General features: G+C 45.8%; 1 protein-coding gene across 7 annotated transcripts in view; it reads right to left on the bottom strand.

The window, feature by feature from the left end:
- Positions 1-11,046, bottom strand: part of KCNMA1 (potassium calcium-activated channel subfamily M alpha 1) — a 762,000-nt gene that overhangs the window by 200,092 nt on the left and 550,862 nt on the right. For all 7 annotated transcript variants that reach the window (XM_023509577.1, XM_023509576.1, XM_012801412.2 and 4 more), the window contains exons 12-14: positions 10,450-10,534; positions 6,799-6,868; positions 960-1,115 (exon numbers count right to left, since the gene is read on the bottom strand). In XM_023509577.1, coding sequence (XP_023365345.1) covers positions 960-1,115; positions 6,799-6,868; positions 10,450-10,534 — 311 coding nt within the window. The remainder of the gene's footprint in view (positions 1-959; positions 1,116-6,798; positions 6,869-10,449; positions 10,535-11,046) is intronic.

The following is an 11,046-nucleotide window of genomic DNA, read 5'->3' as shown; positions in this document are numbered from 1 at the left end:
GGGGTTGAACAGGATCTTAACTGCTACTGATTCTGCTTATTTCATACATAACAGGGTCTAAAGCTAACTTCTGCCCATGTCAAATCAGAAAGGCCCAAACAAGACAGGTTTTATGCACTGGTTTACCACTTTGCCTGGCTAAGAAAGGTCCAAGGATGAGGGCCAGAGTTATTGTCACCTGGTGTTCCAGAAGACTGATTGGGCAGTGGCCTCTTAACTCAAGGCCCTGGAAACAAACTGACCTGGCCCAGCCTGCGAGGACAGAGTCAGTCCTTTCTCTCCCTGCTTGAGTTGGTCCAGCAGGTAGGTAGTGGCCACTTCGGAGATTTTGGAATGGCTGCCCTGTCAGCTTTGAGGGGTGCTGGCTGACGAGGTGATGAACACCTCCAGACCGCCTGTCTCTCGGGGCAGAGGGCACTGCTGCCGAGGACACAGTTCCTTGTTTCACTCCCCATTCAAATAACCATGGCATGTCAGCCCTGCTGGCCTCCTTGATTGTGCAGAAATAAATAAATGAATTATGTTGTTGGGGTTTGGGCTTCAGCACAAACACATGGTCTGCATTTATCCACACAGTGAGAGGTCCACCAGCCACTTGATATAAAAGAGCAAAATGATAATTCTTTTCTTTAGGCGCTCTGGTGCCATATGGAATGTATATAAATCATATTTTTGTTTTAACAGCGGAGGCTTTGTTGATAGATAAACATGTGGTTTATCTAAAAAAAGAGAGGATTGTGCTTTGAACAATCATTTAATGGCCGTGGATGTGCCAAATAAAAATAAAAACATAATTTTGAAAGAAGCTGGCCTCGTGCCCAAATCCATAACAAGGAATTTCTCCTTAACCAAAGTGGTTAAAGCCCGTCGATCTGTTTTGAGTTTAAGCTGTGCTCTCTACTCAACCCCACGACAAATGGAATCCCGGGCTAATGCGCTCTAATAAGACAAGACGTTACCTTTATGAATGACCTCATGGAGAAGAGGTTGGCCAGCATGGTGGAGAGGCCTTGAGCCAGGCAGCTCTGGGCGATGAAGCCCAACTTGAGCTCTGCAAGGCAGATTGCATCATCGCCCTCTTTCCAGTTCCAGCTCGGGATGTTTAGCAGATGGGCCTAGAGAAACAAAAACAGGTATGAGACCGCATGTTGTTAAGTATTCAACTGTTTAAAATCTCTTCTGGGGAATGCAACTATGCCCAATCATGCGGGGTCACCCAGACTCATCCTTTCTTTTTCTCACCAGGGTCCAATGTTCGGACTTTAATTCAAGTCTTCTGTTCATCAGACTTCAGACTCTCTAGAGCATCGCTTCTGTACCTACCAAGTCCAAGTCCTCCCCTTGGGTTTGTGATTTAACCAAATAGAGTCCAGGGGGAATTTCCTCTTGTGATAGACACATGAGCCCATGATACTAGGATGTCTGGCTGGATTGTTCATAAATTAGCTCCTCAAACAATCTGTAGAACTGCCACATGCCTGTGGACTTTGCATTTCCTTTTAACCGGCCTTCCCAATACCCCAGATCAGGGACTCCCAAATTAAGAAGCCATCAGAATCACCTGTGGAGTTTGCAAAAACACAGCTGGCTGGCCCCTCAACTTTCTGACTCAGTGGATCTGAGTTGAGGCTGGATAATTTGCATTTGTAATATGTTGGAGGTGATACTGATGATGTGACCTGGGGCCCACACTTTGAGACCACTGCCCTAAATCATCGGGTATGTCACAGGGTAGACATTTACAGTCTCTTGCAGATGGACTGTTCCTATTCAACAATTAAGACCCAGAGGCTCAATTATTTCAAGACACAGGAAGCAGAAAGTGGTGGGTTATACAATAAATGAAAGAATCAAAATCCAAAACGTTCTCCAGAGTTGGAAAAATCAACAGAAGACCAAAGTGAAAAGATTTACAAGGTCTTACTGTCAAGTATAGCCTTTAGGTTGAAAGCAAATAAACTGTATAAATTTTGAAAATGAAAAGACTTAACTTGGCAGCAGACAGGAAAGGGAGGGAAAAAAAACCCCAAAATACACAAAGCAAAATTTAAGTGTGTGGGTAAGTAAAACCTCAAATTTTAGGCCAGCCATGTGACACAGTACAGAGAAAGCCAATATTTGCTCGTTAGCAATGGTCTCCAGATCAAGGGAAACGAACATTTCATTCTGTCATGAACTGGTCAGGCCAGTTCCAAAGTACTCGCTCCAGTTTTAAGTCAGATTTAAAGATGGAAAACGATTGATTGAATAACCTCCAAAGAAAAATGACAAAGACAAGAAGAGGTGTGTGTCTGGAAAAGATCTTTTGAGGAACGGTTAAGAAAGCCAGCAATGTTTGGCCTAAAAAAGGGTCACGTCCTCATGGAGACAGGCTGGTTGCAACTGACTACTTCAAATGCTGCTCCATCCAAGGTTGGATTTGTCCTGCATTGTTCCAGGAGCCAGAATTAGAAGTGACTGGTTTATACCACAAAAAAGAAGTTTTTTTGGTTTGTTTTATGAAGAAACTTCCAAATAATGTAATTTGTGAACTAAGTGGAGAAGATTACCTTGAATAGTATGAAGTCTCTGTCCCTAAGACTCAGTAAGTGCTTTCCCAAGTTGCTGTGGAAAGAATTATTGCTTTGCATAGGAGGTTGAATCAGAGAGCTCTTCTAAGTCCTGCCAATGCCAAGATCCCAACGGCCTTAAAATTATTATTTCTCTACACACATCAGAAACACAAGGAGCACCAAGGGGACTTTCCTTCACTTTTGAACAATGTATGATTGTTGAATTAGAAGGATAGAAGATTCTGTATGGAAACAGAACAAATCCAAGGGTTCCACCCTCTACTTTTAAAAATACCACTCTCGTGAAATTCCTTCTTGCAAAATCTACTTCTGCGGCAATCTTGGGTCAGCAGTGGTTGCTTCTGGGAGAGATGACTGCATTCTCCCTGATGGCAGTGTGGTTGAAATTGTCCCATGGTGGGGAGAGGCCCGTGGCAGATGGTAATTTCCATTGAGCTGAGCAACAAATGACTTTCTCCACATCATATACTTAGTTCCAACAACTGGCCTCCCGTTTATCCCATTTCTCTCCTCACCCTTCCCTAGGCTGAGGAGGCCACTTTCCCCCTTTCCTTCCCTGACATCATAGAAAATGCATCAGTTCAAGTGGAGAAATATTCATTTTGCTGTAACATCGTATGAAAAGAATATAGAGAAATGAAATCTAAGCAATAAACCAGTAAATCATAGGATGCTAATAGAGTTTTTTGGATCCACGCCATAGGAGACACCTCATGACCCTCAGTGCACCTTCAGATAAACAAGCAAAATCTTTCCAAGAAAGTCCCTCAGGATGTAAAGCCCAGGTGTTTCGTCCTTGGGTCCCTCATGTCCCTATGTGGTTTGAGTTCCTGAGACATATTTTACATGTTATCATACAAGCAAGTCAAGTTTGTTCCATGGTCTTGGGTTTCCATCACCTCCTTTTGTGGCCGTGACATTTTCTCCAGTCATGGGGCAGGGAGTGAAGGTGGCATGCTGGCTGGGAGGGAAATCTACAGGTAGGAAACAGAGAAGAGCTTAAATTTTTTGTCTGGCAACTTTGTCTCTTTTTCATTTGGGTTTGGTAGAAAATGCCAGCTATACTATGCAGTGGTTTGGAGACAAAGTCTCTCTAATTGAGAGAATGTAACAAGTGGGTCTAGCAGACCAGGGGCCTCCCTCCTTTTCTGCTACTGGACTACCTCTCATCCCATGGAGAAGAAATGTAAAAATAGGCTGTCCCAGGAAACCATTTCCATCTCTCAGTATTTATAAATTTGGGGAAGCCACCATGAGGAATAGAGAAGGCCATTTAAGAGGAAACACTTTAACACCACTGCTGGAGTGTGGATGTTTCGAGTCAGAATGCTCAAAGAACTTGCATCTGTACTGAGCAATTGGGTTTGGCTTTCAGAGACAAAGGCTTCTTTTACTAGGGTCTGCTAGAAAATAAAAAATCTATTAATAGGTAAATCATCAAGAGTGACACTTTTCTAAGACACTATACACTCTTCCCTCAAAGAGCTTCAAGTCATTTGCACTTAAATGGGAAGATGCCCAGTGCCATCTTTCTTCTGTGTCTAGAGATGGCCACCCTGAAAGTGTTTCCCTCCATGAATTCTAGTGATATTAAAAAGATACACTTTGGCAAGCCTGAGTCCTTCTATAAAGCTACTCTCAGGAACCAGTGTTTGGCTCAATGGGCTGTGGCTCCATTTGAAGTGACGGTGGGAGTTAGCTGCTCTGTCTCCTAGCTTGCTGGCTATGGAGTGATGGTGATTTGTGCCCCGCAGAGTTGCTCTGTGTGTGATAGAGCTTAGAATCCCTGGTCTGAAGTTATACTGGATGCTACAATGCACAGATGGTCCAATGAGGACTAAAGGAGATAATGGATGTCAAAGCTATTTGAAAACCATAAAATATGACATGAACTTCTGTGATTATTATGATGACGAACTCAGGGCCAGTTTTACATGGAGAGAAAGTAGGAAGCTTCCCTACTTCCCTCTACGCCTTAGAACATCATCCTCAGTAGATCATAGGGGACTGGGATTCTTTCTATTTTGAGCCTGGTATGCAAGTGTGGAATCAACTATCTTTTAGAATATGTTCATAGTGGCCTAACTTTACACAAACGTCCCAGGTCCTCTCCTGGAAGCACGTTTTAATGGATGGAGCTCTCCGGGCATGTAGGATGGATGCAGACAAAGTGCCAAAGGAAAAAGAAATAAAAATACTGAAACAAATATATGAAGAGGTAGGTGGAAGCATCTTAGGAAACAGAGCAAAATGATAAAGCAGGGTAAAGAACATCCACTTGGAATTCTACAAGGAATGAGATGATAAAACATGATGAATGGGCTTTTTACTCATGCTCTGGAAGACAGACATGGAATGATAGAACAGAATAGCCTGTGTCAAAGTCACGCTATCTCTTGTGTCCTTTCTAATCTTACAGGGATCTGTAAGTGATTTTGCCTAACCCTGAAACCCAGAAAGATTGGCATGCGTCTACATAAAAATGTGTTTCAAGTAATAATCATGGATCGGTTGATATCTTCCTCATTGTCCTGAATAATTACAATGCAGAGGTTTGCCAAAGACGCTCAGGTTGCTGCGATCACGTGATTACTGACCGGGGACTGTCTGGATCCTAGGCCGGTTGAGCTACTTTGAGTTTGACAAGAACCGCATAGCAGAAATCCTCCTTAATTTCTTGAAGATGCTGCATCAGCGTTCATTGGAAGGAGAATAAAAGGAACTGACATCCCTTTCTAAACATACAACATTAATTTTCCCATTCAATCTAAGCTCAGCCAAAAATCTAAACAACGGCTTAAAGTACTCCCACACTAAATGAAATTTCAAATCACAAATGAAAGAAGGCGCACTCGTTGCTTCAGGAGCTGTCACCAGTCAGAGTCCTGCTAATAAAATTTACCACCACCTGCAGAGGCTGTTGTCAAAAACTTCCCCAGCTTGACACCTGTGAGTTACGGAGATCCTCACTCTGTCTCTTTGGTGTCCTTGGGTTTTTCAGAGACAGACAGGAGACTGTGACCTTGGGTTCCCACCACCAAACTCACAGGCAGGAGAGCAGCACAGTCCACGGGGAAGCCACCTGCCAAGGGCCGGGCAGTCCTTGGCGGTGGGCAGCAGCTCTGAGCAGTGGGCCAGTCTTGACAGCAGGCTCCACTCAATGATGGCCTCTGATGGACCTCCACACAGTAAAATGGGTCAGCACTTGCCAGCAATTAAGAAATAATGGCATGGTGCTGGTGCCTTTGGCAGAATGGGGCTTTCTCTGAGTCATCTGACTGCCTATTTTGTGGAGAATATGGCCTCTAAGATGAGGCACACTCTCACTCATAACCCAGCCGGGAGTTATTCTGTGCAGACAGGACACCTGGCTCCAGGTACTAAGCAGCCTCTGGTTTCTAAGCATCATTAAGGAGATAACTGGTACCATATCAAACAGAGAAAGGTGCCACCTTCCCTCCCCCAAAGCTGTTTTCTTGGAAGTTTACTGACTGGCCTCGTGAAGGTGCATTGCCTCTGAATGAGAGACTGGACTCTGCTTTACTGAGAAGGGACGCAACATAGAATCTGGCATTTGATTTGCTTCCAGTCAATGCCCCATTGTAAGCTGTAACCCTAAGGAAATTGCTTTATGCTGGGTCTCTGGAGAGTGAACTGTTTTCCCAAATTCAACTCTGCCAACGCTGATCCCAAGTTTGAGAACGTGTTTGACGTTACTTTTCACCCAGTGTGCATTACGCCCTTTCAAGTTCACCCAGTCTCACAGAAGTCCTATCTGGGGCACTCTCTACACCTTAACTGAAAAATCCCTGAGGGCACCACACTTACACCCCTCGGATGTCAGGCAGAATGCTAACCACACAGCAGGGGGTGGGTAAAGACTCACAGAAGAAAGACCACAGCACATCAACATAGAAGTCAGTGAAATTTAGATGAGGATGGGAACCTATCAATATTTCTGAACCAAAGGGTTCAAGAGACGCTTCCTGAATGAATGAATCAGGACGCGAGGGAATTTCCTCCCAGTGAGCCAGAGCAAACAAGGTGTCTGGACTAAAGAAACGTGCCAGGGAGATCTTCAATCCCCACACCTCTCACCCGGCCCTCTGCGCGCACACGTGTAGACACATGAGCGTGTGTGTGTGTGTGTGTGTGTGTGTGTGGTGAGGGGGCGACACTGGAGCCCTGTGTTGTCTTCAGCCGGAGCCGGCTCCCCCTCTCCCACCTTGTTGTGATACTGCAGCATCTGCGTGATGATTCTTATCTTCGGATGGTAGTTCTTTATGGAGATGACTCTGAAAAAGAAAAAACCGAAGCTGAGGCAGGGTCTGCCTTACCCATGGAGTCTGGTGGAGAGAGTAATATGATTATCTCCAAATGGGGCGCTCAGGGAGCCAACGGTCAATGCCATCTAGAGGGGTGGCAGATGGGTTAAACTCTGTTTCCACTACCATATCCCCTGGTAGCATGAGAAAGGAATCATAGAACAGCCAGTCTGCATGCTGGGCATAAAAAATCTGGGTGTCCCCTGTGATGCCTCGGGGATAGGGTGTGTGCATGTGCGTTTGGGAGGGTGGAGGCCCTGGAGCAGGGCTCTCCTGCCTGTAGAGATATCTAGTTTGGGGAGAACAAACTCAAATCCTGGGGCCTCCCACCTGAGCCTTGCCATCTTCAACACCCCAGGGACCAGCCGAGAAACAATCTGCTCGGAGTCCAATTCTCCAAGTTAACAACTTCAGACAACAATGACAAATCCAACAAGCAGCATGACAAATGGTTCTAATTGTGACACACACTTGGCCACTCTCACAAAAATGATTTCTAAGCGGGGCTCTAAGGATGAGCACAGGATCTCAGCCCTCCATAGCTAACAGAGTCGAAAGGATGATGACTAAGACGCTGATTAAAAATGAGTGCCAAGACATTGCAGGGGTCTGGAGCTGATGGAAAACTGCCCCCCCACCAGCCCTCAGTCCATATTCAGTGTTGAGAACAGCTAGTCTTCACCCTCCCCTCCCCACACGTCCTCTCCAAGTCACTGACGGTGCTCAAGGGAGGGGCAGGGCACAGATGGATGGAAACACCTGGGTTCCAGCCGCAGCTATTGTACTAATGAACCGAGTGACCTTCAGGAAATCCCTGGGCTTTCTGTGCCTGGTTCCTCATCTGGACACTGGGGGCAATAGTACCTGCTTTATTGACTTCACAGGCTTGGTATGAGCACCAAATGGGAGGCCAGATGTGAAAATGCTTTGAAATCATTAAAAGCTCTCTCCACGTGTAAGTTATGGTTTTTGTCATTACGGACTCTGTCAGAGGTGACATTGTACATTTCCTTCTGTGACAAGGAAAGCTAAAGAATGGAATTCCACCATTAGAAAGGCCCACCTCCTAAGTCGAATCAGAAATGCACTGCCTGGTTTACCCTACCCCCATCAACTAGCCCGCTAAGCAGAGCGCCCCAGGTCACCCCTTTTTGGACAAAGAAGAGAAGATGGCCAGGGAGCAGCTTTTAAAGCAGAGCGCCCCAGGTCACCCCTTTTTGGACAAAGAAGAGAAGATGGCCAGGGAGCAGCTTTTAATGCAGAGCGGCAACTTGCGAATTTAGGAAATGGATCATGCTAAAGCCTCTCCAGCACAAATCCACCCTGGGTTTTCCCACTTGAAGGATTTCATTTTATGTTTGAAAAACTATTATGCTGGCCCATACTTATAACTCAGGGCCTGTGAGCCTCCTGTCTCAGCCCAGCCTTGAAGTTCACAGCCTCAGCCAGTTTTCTGCATTAGCTCATTCCAAATGGATCTTTGACATTTTAATTTCAAAAGGGGGTGACTGGTCTCATTAAGGAGGAAGGAGGATTATACAAATAAGAGAAAAACACAGTCCTTGCTTAACCCTGAACTCCAGTTTCCTTTCGCTGCCTGGGCCTCAGGTCTGGCTCTCCTTAATGAAATTTAGGATACTACCTTTGACCGGCACCAGGGTGACCATCACCCTGATACCTACAAGCCCTCATATTAACCTCATCACAGTCAGGCTTTGATTAACATTTTGCCATTAAGAGAAATGTCCATTTCAAAGCAATTACTCACGTTATTCACTTGGGGGGGGGGAAATAAAACACCGCACAAGCCCCAAACTTCTCTGTGGGGTAGGGACACAAAGCTCATCTTTCGGGTCTGCATTTAGAATTTTTCAAAAAACTGCTTGCTTCCTTAAGGGCTACACTGTTATCATTTCCAATGACAGAAAAATATGTCAAAGGATGAAAACCCTACTTACTTCAAAGAAAGGGACAAGTGATACATCCTCAAGTGAGGCTCAAGCAGTCACTGTCCAGCTTTAGCTCGTTAGGGATGGGACCAGGTGCGAAGCCAGTCTCCACCCCACCCTCTCTCTCTCTGTGGCCTGGCAAGCCCAGGGCTTACAAGAGTTCATGCATCAACTTCCTCAAAACGACTGCACCAAGCCTGTTGCCAAAGAAAAGTGAGCGGAAAGAGATGAGGGTGCCAGATGTTGCCTGGCAGACTAGATGCTTTGCAGAAGAGAGGAATTCCCCCACCTCACTGATGGGAGAGCTCATGACACTTGGGGCCACTAATGAAAGGGAGTTGCAAGCACCGTCATGCCACAGAGGCAGCTTTCCTGACCCTCCCAGCTCAGGTGAATTCCCAGGACACAGTACACGGAGCTGCAGGGAGGGGAAATCTTCCTAGGGCCTGGGGAGGCCTGTTTACAATTAGGCCAGAGTTCCTGGGAATGCAGTGGGACTGAAATGTTCCCTCTCAGTTCATCTCTTCTCCAGAAGGTTCTCTTTATTATTTCCTCGCAGCCCTCATAACTATTCTGCAATTTCTGCCAGAGAAGAAGAGACAAATTCCAAAAGGCCTTTGACTACCTGGAGTGAAATGTCTTGACCTTTTGGTCATTTCATAGCTGCACAGTGTGACTATGGATCTGTGCAAAGAATAAAACCTGAGCAAATTTTCTTCTGAAATGAGAAGAGAACAAGGTGCTGGGGTGGGGGCTGAGATTAGCAGTAGACGGGCCTCACCCTTCTGGGCCGTGTTTCTCTGAGTGTCTTCCCCACTAGAAAACGTTCTATAAAAACAAAGTGCAGAGGGGGAGTTTGTGGTAAACCAGGGTTGAGAAATCCTCTGTGCTACTCTCTCTTAGAGACATGAATGAGGATTAAAGCACTGCCAAGACTTGCAGTGAGGAACACTGTGTAATTTGGGGAAACTGGGTGAAGCAAACTCATTGGTCCTTACCTTCCACTCTGGGGTGACACTACTCAGCATGCTATAGATGCTTATGAAATGCCCTAGCGAGAGATTTCTCAATCTTGGCACTACTAACATTTGGGCCCAGATAATTCTCTGTTGGGTTGGCCTATCCTGTGCACTGCAGGATGGGTACCAGCATCCCTGGCTCTACCCACAAGATGCCAGCAACACCATTTCCCCTTGTTACAATAACCCAAACTATCTTCAGACACTGCAAAATAGCCCTTTTGCCCCCCCACAGTTGAGCTCTCTCAGGCCATTTCCCCTTAGGGAACACAGAAACTTAACTCAGGCCTGAGCCCACCTGAATCTATCTTTCCTTTTCTAGTTGTGTCTCATGAAATCTCAAACCCATGGCCACCCATGAGTAGACGCTGAGTTTCACAAGTGAGTTTCTCCGTGAGTTTCCTGTTGGCAGCATCCTGTGTGTCACTGCCCTCTTCACCCATGGCAGATTCAGCTCCCCAGGGATATGAGGGCACAGAAGGCAAAGAAGAGCTCACAGAGACAGTCTCTGAAGACAACCCCAAAGGGCAACCAGCTGGCCATAGGTGGCAAGCCCTGGGCCTTCCCCAGACCCCTGAGTTACCTCATGATGTTGGAGGCATCTTCAGCGTCCGGGTCAGCGCAGTACTTGTTGGCAAGGATTAGGCACGCGTCTGCTGACTCTATCTAAGACACCAAAAGAAAAAAATCACAGAACACAAACATATAAATAGCCACGCTCGACTGCAGTCCCTCTCTGTTGACAGCTTTTGGGGAACCTCTTTGAAAGGGAAGGAAGAAATAAAAACACAATCTTGAGAGATTATAGTTTTTGTCAAAATTGTAGGTTCTAAGTTCTTGTTATGGTATAAACACTTCATCTTGTTGTTGTTGGAGGGTACAACATGTACCTTGGTAATTATACTTCGCATTTGGCATAGTTGCTTACAAGCAGGAGTTCCAGATTTCTCCAAATAACAATTAATTAAGCCTTTTAGGCTCCTCCCCATCTCCTTTCACAACCATCTGCACCATCCTCCTAATTCCTCTAGTCAGGAAATGAAGGCAGGTGGGCTAAACACTTCTCCTGGGTTAACAAGTTCACTGAAATTTAGGCCCCAAAGTCTTTCATTTATTTTTTCTTTTGACACAGAGTCTCAAGCTGTTGCCCTGGGTAGAGTGCCCTGGCATCGCAGCTCAC

Source organism: Otolemur garnettii, unplaced genomic scaffold, assembly GCF_000181295.1.
Source record: "Otolemur garnettii isolate 467f Iridium unplaced genomic scaffold, OtoGar3 scaffold00008, whole genome shotgun sequence".
NCBI lineage: Eukaryota > Metazoa > Chordata > Mammalia > Primates > Galagidae > Otolemur > Otolemur garnettii.
The sequence above is the reverse complement of the archived record's forward strand: the minus strand, read 5'-3'. Positions and strand labels throughout refer to the sequence as shown.